Here is a 15,789-nt window from a genome sequence, read left to right on the forward strand (position 1 = left end):
CCAGGGGAAGGTGGAGCTCTGGGTAAGGGGGCTCTGCTTTGGGTTTCTGGGCCCTTGTTGTCACACTCTGGAGCTACCAGCTGCAGCAAGGTTTGCTTCTGTTCTCCAGAGCTGTCTTGTCGCTCCCTCACCATGTTGTTGAGGGAGGTGACCACATCTGGAATATCGTGTCCAGTTCTGTGCCCCTCAGTTTAAGAAGGACAGGGAGCTGCTGGAGAGAGTTCAGTGCAGGGCCACAAAGATGATGGAGTGGAGCATCTCCCTTATGGTGAAAGGCTGAGGGATCTGGGGCTCTTCGGCTTGGAGGAGACTGAGGGGTGATCTAATTAATAGCTAAAGGGGGCATGTCAGGAGGATGGAGCCAGGCTGTTCTCACTGATGTCCAATTGGACAAGGGGCAATGAGTGCAAGCTGGAACGTAAGAGGTTCCAAAGAAACACAAGGGAAAACTTCACTGTGAAAGTGATGGAGCACTGGAATGAGCTGCCCAGATGGGTTGTGGAGTCTCCTCCTCTGGAGACATTCCAAACCCACCTGGATGAGTTCCTGTGTGACCTACTCTAGATGGTCCTGCTCTGGCAGAGGGCTGGACTAGGTGATCTCTCGCGGTCCCTTCCAACCCTTGGGATTCTGTGAGGCGGCCCCGAGGTGTGGCAGGGGACTGGCTCCATGTACATGGGGATCCAGGGGATGGAGATTCCTTTGGGATCTGGCAGTCAGGAGAGACCATTTGGCCGTTCTCTTCCGTGCCAGGCTTTGCTTACCCACAGAGGCTCTCGCAGCAGCATGTGGGGCAGCAGGACAGTTCCCATGGCAGGTTCGCAGTGTGCCCTGTCCCCCTCTCAGCCATCACCTCTCTCCTTGCTGTTTCAGGACGGGGTCTCCCGGGGGGGTGAACGTGCTGCACGCCCTGAGCCGCTACAGCCGCTACGTCAGCATCCTGGACACCGACAGCAAGACCCTGCGCTGCCCGCTTTACAAAGGCACCGTGGTGTCCCGGCTGGCCGACCACCGCACCCAGATCAAGCGCGGAAGCACCTACTATATGCACGTCCAAAGTATCCTCACCCAGCTGTGCTCAAAAGCCTTCCTCTTCGCCTTCTGCCACCATTTGCACCTTCCCATCAGCGAAAGGGAACCCGAGGAATCCGTTGTGAATCGCAGGATGAACTTTCTGAAGCTTCAGCTGGGCCTTGCCAATGAAGATATCAAAATCGTGCAGTACCTAGCGGAGCTACTGAAGCTGCAGTACATTCAGGAACCCGGCCAGGGGGGCAGCCCCCTGCTCAGATTTGACTACGTTCCCAGCTATTTGTACAAAATCTAGCCTTGCAGGGGCTGTCTGCCTGCGTGCTCTGAGCCTGACAAAGCTCATCCGTGCTTGACATTGACGCTGACTGCGGTAGCTCTCACACGGCGGGAAGGGCCGGAGAAGCCGATGCATTTGCGCCCTCTGCTCCACAGAAATCCGTGTCTGGACTTCTGTGGTCTTCCCCGTAGCCAAGAACGTAGATGTTCCATCCCATAAACCACCAGGCATTCTGGTTTTCAGCATTACAAGGGGCACTGTGAACTTGTGAAGCGTATCGTGGCAGCGTCCCAGGGGGATTACGGCGCGGGGAGAGAGGTGTGGGCTGGCTTGGGGATCAGTACTTACTAGTGTGCAGCCACCCAGATAACTCACTGTTCTGCACACTTCTGCCAGAGCCCTAAATGCGGTGGGTCCCTTTCATGGAGTCAGGACTGAGACTAGAGGGGAGATGTAATGGCCACGTCAAGTTTTTTCACCAGTGTCTCGGGGGCGTGTAGCCCAGAAGGTCCCTGGCAGAGTGGAAGCTTGCAGTTGCCTGTCCATGTGTTGTGGTGGGAGATAGTGTGGCCCTTGGTGCATTTTTCTGAGTTTCCTGGCACTTCCCAGGACAGATTTCTGGTTTTTTTTCTCAGTTTTGTTGAAATCTGGGATGGAGAAGAAGTTTCTAACACTGGCAAGCACCAAGGCACCTGCTGCTGTGAATGTAGAGCCCTGTGCCTTGTTCACGTGTCACATCCTGTTTGCTGGGCAACCTCTGAGAACGGTGGGAGAGAGACTGGGAGTCCTCAAAACGTGTGAGGTTGAGGGTGGACATTTAAGGAAAGAGGGGGAACTGAACAGTGTTTGTGGGGACCCCTCATTTTTAGGTGCTTTTTGTGATGGGGAAACTAACTTCAATTCAGCTGAAGCTACGCAGTGAGACAGCAGGCTGCCTGGCTGGGGAGATACCAGGGCTGGGGAGAGACAGGGGATGAATGTACTGGATTCTATGTGGTATCCAAAATACTTTCTTTTGGTTTTGTTTTGGTTCTTTGTTTTTGTTTTGTTTTGTCAGGGACTTGACTTTAGTGCTTTGTGGTAAAGCAGGGTCAGGGTCACTGCATGCTGCTGCTTTGCTGAGCCTTTGGCATGTCTCGACTACCTCTCCCAGGACACTCCTGGGTAGATCTGGACAAGGCAGAACTGCTGCTCTCCCAGCCTGGATGCTGAGGGCTTTCCTTCCAAAGCTCCTGTGCCATAAAGGTTGTGCTGCCAACATGGTGATGCTCCCAGGTTGTTCCTGTTGGTGCAGAAGGCTTTGTGCATGGGCATGTCTCCTCCAGTCTTGTAGGAGATGCTGGTCACCAGTCCCGGGCTGTGCTCTGCTCTGCCTCGTGCTGTGTGGCAGCAGCAGCAGCCTCCGTGGTACCTCCTACACAAGAAGAGCCTTGCTAGGAAATACATTCTTGGTTTTATTTGTGTTTAGCAGTCTTCTGATGATGGGATGAGATTGTACAGGATGAGCTGATGCCCTGTTTGGTTTGGATGTTGTTTAAACCTCTGTTTACTATGGTGATGTGAGGCGGTGCTGGAGATGAATGTGATGCTACCTCTGTGCCTGGGGAAGTCCCTGTGAAGACACCGATGTCTGTCAGTCTGGTTTAAACCCCTCTGTGAGATCTGCACTGCTCCAGAACCTGTCCCAAAGGTGAGAGGGCCCTTGGGAAGGCTGATGTTTGGCCCCAGTGTCTGTGTTTCAGTACAGCTACTGGAACAGGCTGTGGGCCAGTGCGGGGGGTGTGAGCCCTCAGGGCAGAGGCTATTTTAAATGGCAGCGGTGTTTCTGGTGGCCTATAGTGAGGCCAGCTCAGTGGGGCAAGCTGAGCTTGTGGCATTCTCCAGAGGGATTTCCAAGGTCAGGGGCTGTTGTGAGGGTGTGTTTAGGTCATGGTTGGGAAGCAGCGTGGCGTTGCCTTTGCCAAAGGGAGAGGTGTGCCGGTGCTTGGGGCTGCACCCCTTTGAAGGATGTTTCAAGGCCTTTTCTTTTCCTAACTGTATCTCTTGTCCCACATGAACTGGGTCTGCTGGTGACAGGCTTCCATGCCTGTCACAAACCCCTACTTTCTGAACTGACCTGAGGCATCTCCTTGTCGATTCGTGTACTCTTGAGTGACTTCCACACTAAAGCCGAGGCAAGATTCTGCCTGACCCCAGCTCTGGAGAAGTGCTCAGCATTGGAGCTTGCTTCCTACTAGAAAACAACCTGATGCTGTTTGGCTTGGAGAAGGGAGGGATGAACATTTATCCTGCTGACTCACTCATGTCTTCCTCCAGAGTGGCAGAGAAGGGTGGATGGTTGGGGTTGACTGATCAGTCACAGCCACCTCGACCTGTGGTAGTCAGTTGCACTCATAAATTGGTAACTAACTTGCTTCTCTTTGCTCCCTCTACCAAGCCTGTAGTATCTGATATTCAAGGCTGTGTGGAGCAATACTTGCACTACCCCCCAGCTGACCTGCTCCATCTCTCTCCCCCAGAGCAGCTCTGATTTGGGAGGCTGCCCTGGGGGCTTTGCTGGGACTTCACTTCAAACCAGGAGCTCTGCGCTCTCTGCAGCTCGGCTCTGGAGCAGGAGCTGCGGAGACACGTGGTGTGCTTCTCCTCCTAGAGCTGGCTCAGTGCAGGGCAACGGCTGAGCTCCCGCTCCAGGAGAGGGGGAGTTACACTGGGCTGTGGCACCTCGGTGCAGCGGTGCCCAGCTGGCCCTTGCTGCAATCAGGAGGGATCTGAGTGGAGCTGGTAGTTCGGGAGCTGAAGTCCTCCTTGCTCAGTAACCTCTCAGTCTGACCGTCTGCTCCTGTACAGTAACGATCCCTGTATCGGCACTTTAAGACTTTTTCCTCATCTCACTGTGTTACCTCACTCGTTTCCAATATTATCAGACTTGTAACAAGTTCCACCTTCGCACTGACTGCAACCAACCCAGGTCTGTGCCGTCCCGTGTCGCCGTCCCGCCATCGTCCTGGCCCAGGCAGGGCAGGCTCCGGGCAGCCGCAGCGCGATGTGCTCGGGCCCTGCCTCCCTGCCCGCCTCCCTCCCAGTGCTGCGGGACTCCGCATGGCCGCCGCCTGCTTCTGTGAGTGCTGCCCGCATGCCCCCGCCTCCCGCACGCACGCTCTGCTGCCCGCCTCTCTCTCTCTCTCTCTCTGGGGGAGCGGAGGCTTTTAAGCCTGATGGGGAATTCTTCAGATAAAGTCTCCCCTGTCCTTCTGCCAGGAGCACAGGGCTCCCTTCTCCTGCTCTGCTCTATGCTAACCCGATGCTTTCAGATCCCCGCCAGGAGGATCAGCCATAGGAGTGGGCGATACTAACCCTACACAGGTTTCATTTCTCAGAGAATAGTGCTCGGATTTACTGTCATCCAGTAGCAATCACTTCTGTAGGCAGCTCCAGAGCTGCTTTGCCTTGCCTGGGGAAGTACTGCCTACACTCTAGCAATATTCACCACTTTGTATGGGGTGGGAGAGGCATGTCAGGGGGGAGAGCTGCCAGCTCTCTGCCCCTGGACTATGGCTTTGGTTTTGGTTGAGCTTGGGGGGCCGTCACCCCCCCCTAGTCTAGCAGTGGGTGACCACTCAGGCTGTGGATTCAGTGTCTCAGAGAGCAGGGCAGTGCTGGGGGCTCATCACTGCACTTTGAAAAGACTCCAGTAAGGAGGCGGGTTGGGAATTGAGGCTGAAGGGGAGCACCTGGCCCCGGGCCAGCCCCCAGCACAGCCTTGCAGCAGGCTGCACCCCGCCAGCAGAGGGGCCTCCAGCCCACCCCTTTTAACTGGAAGGCAGAAGCACAGGGTAGCTGGGCCCACAGGCCGCCTGGGCGCTGGCCCTGGGCTGGGCGCAGAGCCGTGAGGAGGCTGCAGTGGAGTCTCATCTTCTTTTAAAGCACTGTATCATCCTATTACTGCATGTGGAGTTGGTGTGTGTGCCTGTGCGTGCCGGATGCTTGCGGCGGTAGTTAGAGCGAGTGTGACCGGGAGAAATCCCTGAAGCATGTCTTAGTGTCGTGCTGTAAGTGTTACTGCACAAGAGTTTAACAGACGTTAACACCAAATGACTAGTCTGAGAAATGTACTTTTAAAAACAAAAAATTATTTATTTGGGTTGAGATATTTTTGAAATACAAAAAAACCCAACTTGGTTGTATTTTTTAAAGCTTCTACTTCTTGTCATACAGTGTGGTTACATTCTTAATTTTATCGTGCTTATTAAAAAATGGTTCTACCTAAAGCTTTGTGCTCGAGAGGTCTGAGGCAATGCCAGAGAGGCTGGCTGGCTCGGAAGGGATGGCATCCCGGGGGGGGATGGCGGTGGTCCCGTGTTGCAGCCCACAGAGGCTGGAAGGCAGAGGTTTGTGCGCACAAAGGGGAATCCTGGGGCTGACAGCAGGGAGCCTTGTGTCAGCTACTAAGTCTGTGGTGCAGGGAAGGACAGGAGGGGGTGGCTCCCACCACCATGGACCACACCGTCCCTCCCAGCGCTGTGGGTGGGGGCATTGGGATGAATCTCATCACAGCCAGTGAGAGCTGAATGGAGCCTGGCCGTGGGGTTCCTGCTTACATCTGAAGGGGAAAGGGCTTATTGCCCCAGGGGGAGTCCTGTGCCCCAAACAGCAGGGAAGAAGTAAGAGGCAAATGAGGAGCTGCTGCTGGACTGCAGCCAGTGCCAGCAGGGAGGTGCTGGGAGAAGGCACTGGGACATTGGTCTGGGGGTGAGCGTGCTGCAGTCCCAGGGAGCAGGCACAGGTATCTCCCCTTACAGGACAGGCAGCCCCGGGAGTGGGAAGGTTGCTGCGAAGGCTTCCACCTCTTCTTTCAGCGCCTTCAGCTCCCTCTGGTATTTCTCCTCTGCCAGTTTCTCCTTGAATTCCTTCAGCGTGGCCTTGGGGCTCATGTCCTTCTGCACACGCAGTGTGAGCTCGATCCCTGCCAGGATGGGAGACACGTTGGTGAGCCCTCGCAGGTGCAGCATCTCTGCCTCCAGCCACCTCAGCCCACAGCTCTCCCAGCCCTGCCACAAAGAGCCTGGGAGGCCCTGGGGCTGCTGCCCGAGATGGGGGAGAGCAGGAGCAGAGCTGCGGGGGACACACTGCCCTGGGAAACCAGTCTGGGACCCCGAGTACAACTGGAACTAGGCTGGAATGGGGGCAGTTTTCATCCAGGCATTCAGCCTGCTGCCTGTGCAGTGGGGAGGGTTTGGCTGGTCCCAGCTGTGGCCAGATATCCTCGCCCACACCTCAACGTGCAAGTGGGACAGTTGCTCCTCACCAGCTGCTGGCGAGGCCACCCAGCTTCTGCCTCGTGGTCCAGAGGAGCTGCCCCTCTGGAGATGTAGCCATGCACACAGCCCCTGGCCTCACCTCGGTGGATGTATTGAGCCACGGTGCGGAAGTCATCCTGCTGGAAGCCACGGGAGGTGAGAGCTGGTGTCCCGAACCGCAGGCCACTGGGGCGCAGGGCGCTTATGTCACCTGCACCAGAAGAAGCCACACGTGATCAAACCTGGCACAGAACCACCACACACAGGGTTTCAGCCTGGTTACCAGTGCCTGGGGTTGGCTGGGAGCTGGGAGCCCTGCAGGAAGTCCTGCACAGGCTGTGGGAGATGCCCAGCGTGCAGAGCAGAGCTTGTGAGATGCCTCACCAGGACACGTATTCTTGTTGCAGGCGATGGAGCAGAGCTCCAGCACCCGCTCGGCCCGGCCACCGTCAGTGCCTCTGCTGCGCAGGTCCAGGAGAATCAGGTGGTTGTCAGAGCCCCCTGCAAAGAGAGGAGGGACATTAGATTGAGGTAAATGCTGCTCCCATGAAAATTCATCAAAAGGAGTTTGGGAATTGTGCCAGGCCCTGCTCCTGGTTTTGGGGGGGCAGAAGGCAGGCTGCCCTTGGGAAGGGGAGGCTGCTTCCAAACACTTTTGTGGCTGTCCTGAGGAAATGTGAGGACAAAGACCTGCCCATCGTGTCCATGTGTGTGCCACCTTCAGACTCTGGGCCACATGCAAGGGTCAGCCCTGTCCCACTGCCAGGCCCCATCCTCACCTGTGACAATGTCGTAGCCCATCTTCGTCAGCGCTGCTGAGAGCGCCTTGCAGTTGGCCACCACCTGCTGCTGGTAAGCCTTGAACTCAGGCGTCATGGCCTGCCGCAGTGCCACAGCGATGCCTGGGGAGGAAAGCAGATGAGAGTGAGCTTTTGGGGACTCCCATTGGGACAGGTGGCAGGGGCAGTGTGTGGCTCGACCATCAGAAGTAATCCTGGAAGCTAAGTGATGGTCAGTCCTTTCCCCTAACCAGGCTGGTGGCAACACCATGAGCCCAAGGGCAGGCTGCTCCTTGCAGTATCTCCAGTCCATGAGCCCCTCGGGGCCATTGGAGTCCCCTACACTGTTGCCTGGAGTCGGAGACCACCAGGACACCTTTGCCAGCTGCCTCTGCTGCCCTGGAGCTGGTGGACAGCCTAGGTGCATACCTGCAATGGCATGGTTGTGTGGGCCTCCCTGCAGCCCGGGGAAGACCGCCTGGTTGATGAGGCTCTCCAGATTGTAGAGTGTTTCCTTGCCCGTCTTGGGGTCCACACTGCGGGTGCCTGTGGGAGGGGAGGATGAGGATTCTCTTAGGCAGCACAGTTGCCCTCCTCCCAGCTGCCTTGGACACTCAGAGCAGACATGATGGTTGTTCCTCTTCAAATCTGGGCCACTGCTGGCCTTGGGAAGCTCCCCATAAGCTCCCAGGAGGCCCTGGACCTTCCTGCCCTCCGTCCTTCCCAGCTTAGAGCAGGAAGGAACTTTAACTTGCAGCCCCCCTGGCCTGGGGGCAGCATTTGTCCCGGTTCCCTAGCTGGATCAGGCACCTTTGCGGTAGAAGATCATGCCAGCCCTGCAGCCTCTCAAGGTCTTGTGGGTGGTGGTGGAGACAACGTCGCAGTGGTCAAAGGGCGAGGGCACCACACCGGCAGCCACCAGCCCGCTGATGTGGGCCATGTCAGCCATGAGATAGGCACCGTTGGCATCGGCGATCTGCCGCATGCGAGCGTAGTCCAGGTTGCGGGAGTAGCAGCTGACGCCTGTGGGGAGACGGGATGTGGGGGGAACAGGAGCACACACAGGAGGACCCTGGGACAGAGCCAGGTCCGGCCCTACAATGGGGACAGCACACAAGCTCCTGCCAGTGTGGATGAGTTGGAGGTCTCCTTCTAGCACTGCAGCACCTGTGGCTGTCCATGGGCTGACCAGGATGCTACTGGTTTCAGGGTGTGCTCCCAGAGCACTTGGTAAGGGTTTGACTCTTACCTGCTATGATCAGCTTGGGGTGGAAGAGGCGGGCATTCTCCTCCAGCTTGTCATAGTCAATGTAACCAGTCTTGGGGTTGACCTGGGAAAGGGAGAGGAGGGTTTGGCCCACTCAGTTTAGATGTCATCCCACAGGAGGACTGCTGGGAGCCCAACACTAGAACTTTTAACCTTAAGAGGCACCAGCACTTATGAGCACCACAGCCTGGCTCCAGCTAGAGCAGCTCTCCATACCTTGTAGGGCATGGACTCAAAGAAGACAGAGGTGGCAGAGATCTTCTTCTTGTCCGTCATGAACCCGTGGGTGAGGTGGCCCCCGTCAGGCAGGTCCAGCCCCATGATCCTGCCATGGGGCTCCACCAGGGCCGTGTACACCGCGAAGTTGGCAGGTGAGCCTGTGGTGAGAGCACATCAGGCCGGTTATGGGGCTGGGATATGTGCAGCCCGGTGCAGCCAGCCTGGCTCTCTGAGCACCCTGTTACCTGAGTAGGGCTGGACGTTGACACCCCACTTCTGGGGGTCGAGCTGATATGCCTGCAGTGCTCGCTTCTGGCACAGCCTTTCCAGCTCATCCACAAACTCTGTTCCACCATAGTACCTGCCAGTAAAGGATGGGGCAGGGGTTAAAACCAAATTTAATACTTGGAGCTGTCCCTGTGACCAAGCTGGGGAGACACTAGGACAGCAGCTATAGCTGTAACCCTGCTGAGATTGTTCCATATGTGGCCGACGACAGAAGCTGAGAGGGACAGATCCTGCCCTGGAGGAGCTTGGCTGCCAGGGCCAGGACATTGCTTTCTCTCCAAGGTGAGGTCTGGCAGCATGGGAGCTTACTGTTCCCCCTCTGTGAGGGTGTGGGTTGGGTGGGACTCTGCCCCAGCCCCATACCTCTGGCCTGGGTAGCCCTCTGAGTATTTGTTGTTCATGCAGGATCCCAGGGCCTCTAGGACCGCTCGGCTCGCAAAGTTCTCCGATGCAATTAACTCCAGCCCCAGCCGCTGCCGCTGCTTCTCCTTCTTGATGATGTTGTGCACCTTTGGGAGAGGAAAGAAACAGCCTCACCCATGCTGGCTCTGCACAGAGATATGGATGTTATGCAGTAGGAGATGCACCTTGGAGAGGATGGTGTCAGAGAGAGGCCTGAAAAGGTGTTGGAGAAGGGAGACAAGTTCCCTTCTTCGTACAGCTGATCCCAAACAGTTTATATATCCAGTCCCAGGCCATGTTTGGGGTTTCTACCTGCCAGGAAGCTGCCAGATAAATCAGATGTCATTTGGGCTTGAGGGTCAAGGGCAGCTGCCGCCTGGTTGTGTGGGCCAGCTGGTCTGGTGTGGACATCAGAGCTTCAAGCAGGGGGATATAAGCAATAGATGCAGTTACAAACATGTTTTCTACAGATGGTTGGAAGATGTCCTCTCTCTCCCTCTCTAGCTGCAGGCAGAGCAGGCAGGGAGGATGGATGGGTCCCATCAGCTCAGCTTTGGTCTGTCCCCCTGCCACATCTCTGGCTCAAGGAGGTCAGCATCCCCACGCTGTCCAGGGGATGAATGCAGCAGCTGCTGGGTAGGGGCCCTGCAGGGGCTCTCACCTCTGGGTCGTTGCTGTCAAGCGGCTCCATTACCATCTTATTATGGGAGGCCCAGAGCTCGGCGCTCGGGAGGCCCCTGTCACTCTGTGTTGAGTTTGCCATTGTCCTGCTCTGTGTCCAAGGTCACCTGCCAGTGGAGAGGGGAGGCTGTGAGATGGCAGCCGGGTGTCTCTGGGCTGTATCCCCATGCCATGCCTGCTCCCATCCCACATCTTCCCTGCAGACCCAGAGGGACCAGCCACAGGCTGACACTCATTGGGTCAGTAACAGGACAATGGTCAGGCTTTCCCCACCAATTTAGGACCAGTTCATTAATTAGAGTGCTTAAACCTATCAACTGCTTTCCCCCATGCAGAGCTGTGAGGGCAAACCCCCACAGGTCAGAGTCCTGCCCCAAACCTTAACTGAAGCAAGCATAGCTCAAGGAGCAGGGCCCCAAGAAGCAGCAGCTCTGCCTCATCTTGACTCCACAGCAGGCATGATGCCCAGGCCTGGCAGCAGCCCCCTGATGTGACCCCCGATCCTTGCTAGCATTAATAACGCAGAGCACAAGTTCCCAGGCAGGCGTGACAGCTCAGCTTCTGCTTTGGCTTAAAACAATGCATCTTGTTACCCATTAACCCTGCAAGGGCAAGGAAGGGCCTTGAGCAGGTTCTTAAGCAATCACACTTAGGCTGCTTGTGCCAAGCTTGCTAAAGTCCATTTAGCAGGGCTCTGCTGGGTGCTGCCCCGGCTAGCCATGGAGCATCAGCCACCATCTTGCCCGAGCCCAGGGCCTTGCTGTTTGGGAGGGAACCCCACTGTCAGAAGAGCTGGGCTGGGGAAAGGGCAGGGTGCTCTGCTCTGGCTTTGAGCAGGCCAGCTGGGTCCATTGTGTTGCCCCAGTGCTCGTCATAGCATTACTTGCACCCAGGGCTTTCACAGAACTGCAGAAGTCTGGGGGACACAGAGCTCCCCATTCCCCACCTGAGACAAGGCCCCCAGTTCCATCCTCGTGGTGGGACACCAGTCCATCCCTGGCATTTAACTGCAAATCCCAGTGCTGAGGCTCCATCCCAGCCTGGCTATGCACCCGCCGCAACCTAGAGAGGTTCCTGCTGACATGCTCCCCTAGCCCTGATACCAGCGGTGGGGAGCAGCGCTGCTTCTCGGCTCTCCCCCTCCAGGGTGCGCCGCTTATCCCTCTCTCACTTCCTCTTCCTCTCCCTCTCTCTCTCACACACCCACCTGCCGTGTCCCGCCTCCGCACAGCCCCTGCCCGTCGCGTCCCGGTCGCGTCGCGTCCCGGCCCCGCACGGCCCCTGCCCGCCCTGTCCCGGCCCCGCACGGCCCCTGCCTGCCCGCCCTGTCCCGGCCCCGCACGGCCCCTACCCGCCCGCGGCACCGACACTGCTCCCGCGGGAGCCCGCGCGCCTAGCATTGACCCCCTCAGACACGCCCCTCCGCCTCTCGGCCAATCAGCGCCTCGCTCCGCCCCGGCAGGCCGGCGGCGGGCAACTTGCTGCGGAAGTGCCTGGGCCAATCAGCGCCGCGCTGTTGCTCCTGCCCGCGCTTGATTGGCCCGAGCCGGGGCGGGGCTGGTGGTGCTGCCGGCACGCGGCGGCCGTGGCGCGGGTGACCTTGGCCGGGCGCCCCGCGGCCTTTACCCGGCTGTGGCCTTTACCCCGCCGCGGCATCCCGCAGCCCCGGCCCCGCTGCCGCGCCCTCCCCATCCCCACCGCCATCCGCGGGTGCCTCTCGCCTCCCCCGTGAGCTGGAGGACGAGCCCCCACCACCCGCACCGGGCAGGGAGCACGTTCCCCGAGGCGCTGCCGGCCAAGCTGCTGGCCGAAGCCACGTCTCAGGCGTGCCGGGCCGCGGCACGGGTTGGCAGCGCCAGTGTGGTGCCGCTGCCATGGGGAGCAGAGCCTGTCTTGTGCCCACCCCAGCATGGTGGGGCAGCCCTGCAAGATGGGCAGGGAGAAGCTGCCTCGCAGGGGTGAGCAGGGCAAGAGGGAGTGGGGCCATGTTTTCCTTGCGCTTCGAAGCCCAGTTAGTGGGTGGGCTCGGGCAACTGCCCAAGGGGCCTGTGGCTGCCGGTGCTTCAGGGGTTAAATCAATGCACCACAAATTGAGGAACAAGATTAAGGAATAAGGGATCCTACTAAATTCCTCGTGATCCCAAGCCATGAGTCACTCTAGAGAGCAATAAGCCGGGAGGCGAGACCACCATCACTGGACAGAGTGGCAAAGGAGCACAGCGCCGTGGTGAGTGCCAATGGGATGGGGTGAAATGGGGCTGGGGTGAGCAGAAGGGATGAGGGCAGGCTCACTGGGAGGGTGAGCTGGGGGTAAAGGGTTGGCAGTTACACCAGAACACACCTCTGGTACCCTTCTGTTCTTCCCTGGAAGGTGCTTGTTGAAGGAACAATCTTTTACTCAAATCTTTACCAATATGGATGGTTTTTCCTACTTGTCAGCGGTCATCTGGAAAGGCCTTGTCATGGCTGAGAGATTTGGGTTTCCATCAGTGGGGTGTTCTGATACCTGGGGGAGGATTCTCTGGTCACGGTGGTTTCTGTGACATACAGATGCTGTAGAGAAGGACTTTATATTAATTATAAATGAAGTTACACAATCTACCTCTGCATACACATTTGGCACAGCTGCTAGCAAAGATTTTCACCTCTCTTGAGCCATAGGAGCTGCAGATAACAGCAGCATGTGCTGTTATGGTTTCAGGACTCTGGCTTCCTGGCGATGGAGAGCAGCTCTTCTTCCACTTCCCCCTTCCCTGCCAGTTCCCCCACTGTGCCGCTGGAGAATGCCACTGCCCACGACTACTACTCCAGCCTCCAGAAGAGCATGCACATCCTCTCCATGGTGGTGTATGGCATTGCCTGCCTGCTGGGGGTGACAGGCAACGGCCTCGTCATCTGGATCACTGGCTTCAAGATGAAGAAGACGGTGAACTCTGTCTGGTTCCTCAACCTTGCCGTTGCTGATTTCATCTTCACCTTTTTCCTGCCCCTCAGCATTGCCTACACCGCCCTGGGCTTCCACTGGCCGTTTGGGAAGCTCCTGTGCAAGCTGAATAGCACCATCGCCTTCCTCAACATGTTCGCCAGCGTCTTCCTCCTGACGGTCATCAGCATGGACCGCTGTGTTTCAGTCGCCTTTCCCGTCTGGTGTCACAACCGCCGGAGACCGGAGCTGGCGGCCAGGATCGCGCTGGGGACGTGGGTCCTGGCTCTCCTCCTCAGCTCCCCGTACCTCGTCTTTCGGGACACTGTGGTCAGTTCCAGGAACGTCACCACCTGCTATAATAATTTTGCGCTGTCCGACGACTACACGACCGAGGGAACGCGGAGGCTGTGGAGGGTGCGCCACAAAGCCATGATCGTAACGCGGTTCTTGTGTGGGTTCCTCATCCCTTTCACAGTGATTCTCATCTGCTACAGCATTGTTGCTGTCAAACTGAAAAGGAGGCAGTTAGCCAACTCTGCGAAGCCGTACCGAATTATCATTGCTGTCACCGTCTCCTTTTTCCTCTGTTATTTCCCCTACCATGTCTTCTCCTTGCTGGAAATATCCAAAAATTCTTCCAGCCATGAGATGAAAATGGCCCTTTACATAGGGATCCCCTTGGTTTCCAGCCTTGCTTTCTTCAACAGCTGTATCAACCCCATCCTGTATGTATTTGTGGGGCCAGATTTCAAGGAGAAGTTTTGCCAGTCCATTCTGTCCACCTTTGAAGGGGCCTTCAGCGAGGAGTCTGTGCTGGGTAGCCTGGCCAGCAGGCGAAAGTCCAGGTCTGCTTCGGAAGCAGAGATCCCAAGGGTCTGAGCAGGTGGGTGCTGGTGTGGAGGGGCAGCTTCTGCTCTCTGCATTTTCCCCTCATTTCTGAGCTGCAGTTGTAGGACTGGGGACTACAAAGGGCTGTGCACGCTAGCAAAATGTGACTTGACATTTTGGAGGTATCTCAAACTTATGGTGACTTAATATATTATGAAAATGAAACAACCATCTGGAGCTGCAACAGGGTGGGAAAGTCAAAGTACATTTTGCTCCTTGTGCTACTTCTGTGGCTGTTTCCCTGTATCTTTTCCATCCCCTCTGGTCCATCATACAATGTCTCCCTGGCTGGCCATGCTGAGGGCAACCACAGCCTGGGTGGTGGCTGCAGTCCTCAGACGTGGTTGCCTCAGCGCTGCTGATGTGTTACAGCTTCCAGTTTCTTACAGACCACCCTTCACATAAAATGCACCAGACTTGTGGCTCGGTTGGCAGAGCTCCCTTTGCAGTCCTCTCCTCCTGGCTCCCAAGGAGGGAGCTCTCAGGTGCTCTCCATGCTGCCCAGCTGGGCCCAGGGTCACCAGGGTGGCATTTGGGAACAAATGCTATTTGCAGCTCCACTGGGTTCATCTGCCTACAGTGCATTTGCACGTGGCGAGCTGATGGGAGATCTTCTGTGCCCTTGCCAGACTTTCCTGGCAGCTCATCTTGGTGGGGCTTCCACCGTGAGGCAAAATGAGTGCAGCTGCAGTGGTGGAATACAGCTGTGCTGGAGGTGTATGGCTGTGCTGGCATTTTGGCTGTCCAGAGGAGAGGAGGGTGGGGAGAGCTCTTCCCAAAGTCCCTTGTAATTAAATCAGTAAAGAAAATACAGAAGTCCTTTCCCATGTATCATTCCAGTTGACAAATGGGCTGCTAAAGCTTAAGGAGAAAATAATCTTTAAAAAGCAGCACGAATTTGCAGTGGAATCCCTTGAAGGCACTCCCACACATGTATCTTTTAAACAAACAGGGTTACATGAACTCGCTACATGTGTTTTTGTAGGGTCTGGAATAGCTAGTAAGACACTCATCTTTTCTCTGCCCAGATGTGTGGCAGGGCAAATTACTGATTGTGCTCCCGTTACTCTGGTTTAAAGTTTATACAGCATAACTGTTTCTGAGCAATGCTTGTCTGTGTCTGTGCTTGCCGTGTCTGCAGCCCTGAAGTAGTGGGGATCCAACCTTTTGTACTGTTGGTGAACAAATACCAAACCCCATTAAACAGATGTAAAATGTACCAAGCCTGTTGTCTTGCCTGGGTGATAAAACACTTGTTGATCCAACCAGACTGATCATCCTCATCTTCAATGACAAAATGACTAGATAAAAAGATTAAATACCCAGAATTTGGGAACTACTAGCATTAGCAGCAACTTTCATGTCTGAAGTAGATGGGACTTGACCTGGGTGTGAGGACTTGCCAGGGCACCCTGTCCATGTGGACCTGACTGCCCGCCCTCAGTTCTGCTTTATCAGTGTGTTTCAGACATTTTGGCACATTTGAAGACCAGTGATTTTGAGAAGAAGGAAGAGCAAATGTGGCTGAGCTGCGCCTGGTAAAGTTTCACATTTGCAAACAGTTCAAGATGAAGATGGTGGGGGTTTTCTTCCCAGGCTTGATCAGCCTTTGAACTGCTTTGATTCTCATAGTTTGTTGGTGGTGTAAAATGTGGTGGTGTAAAATGTTGGAGATGTAAAAAGTCCTGTCACTCCCAGCCCACCCTAGACAGCTGAATGAGGAGATGACTGTA

General features: G+C 56.2%; 3 protein-coding genes across 6 annotated transcripts in view; 2 read left to right on the forward strand and 1 right to left on the reverse strand.

The window, feature by feature from the left end:
* SMCR8 (SMCR8-C9orf72 complex subunit) overlaps nt 1-5,599 on the forward strand; it is a 10,150-nt gene extending 4,551 nt beyond the window's left edge. The window contains exon 2 of the mRNA XM_061993071.1: nt 874-5,599. Coding sequence (XP_061849055.1) covers nt 874-1,327 — 454 coding nt within the window. The 3' untranslated portion in view covers nt 1,328-5,599. The remainder of the gene's footprint in view (nt 1-873) is intronic.
* On the reverse strand, nt 5,423-11,649 carry SHMT1 (serine hydroxymethyltransferase 1). Of its 3 annotated transcripts, none has more exons than XM_061993072.1 (12): nt 11,594-11,649; nt 10,223-10,349; nt 9,523-9,668; nt 9,117-9,232; nt 8,869-9,029; nt 8,635-8,716; nt 8,196-8,408; nt 7,815-7,931; nt 7,386-7,508; nt 6,991-7,107; nt 6,707-6,817; nt 5,423-6,272 (listed from the first exon to the last, which is right to left on the reverse strand). In XM_061993072.1, exons 2-12 carry the CDS (start codon nt 10,322-10,324, stop codon nt 6,103-6,105), a joined length of 1,458 nt encoding a protein of 485 aa, XP_061849056.1. In that variant the 5' UTR covers nt 10,325-10,349; nt 11,594-11,649; the 3' UTR covers nt 5,423-6,102. The 3 variants fall into 3 exon arrangements, with proteins under 3 accessions (XP_061849056.1, XP_061849058.1, XP_061849057.1); XM_061993074.1 differs by lacking the exon at nt 11,594-11,649 and adding an exon at nt 11,450-11,523; XM_061993073.1 differs by lacking the exon at nt 11,594-11,649 and adding an exon at nt 11,189-11,238.
* Nucleotides 6,736-15,275, forward strand: LOC104550318 (chemerin-like receptor 1). Of its 2 annotated transcripts, XM_061993078.1 has the most exons (3): nt 6,736-6,762; nt 7,014-7,137; nt 12,944-15,275. In XM_061993078.1, the coding sequence occupies exon 3, from the start codon at nt 12,962-12,964 to the stop codon at nt 14,045-14,047; it is 1,086 nt and encodes a 361-aa protein (XP_061849062.1). In that variant the 5' UTR covers nt 6,736-6,762; nt 7,014-7,137; nt 12,944-12,961; the 3' UTR covers nt 14,048-15,275. The 2 variants fall into 2 exon arrangements, with proteins under 2 accessions (XP_061849062.1, XP_061849060.1); XM_061993076.1 differs by lacking the exons at nt 6,736-6,762; nt 7,014-7,137 and adding an exon at nt 11,861-12,469.
* The last annotated feature ends 514 nt before the right edge of the window (nt 15,276-15,789 follow it).

This window comes from Colius striatus, chromosome 3 (assembly GCF_028858725.1).
Source record: "Colius striatus isolate bColStr4 chromosome 3, bColStr4.1.hap1, whole genome shotgun sequence".
NCBI classification, from domain to species: Eukaryota; Metazoa; Chordata; class Aves; order Coliiformes; family Coliidae; genus Colius; species Colius striatus.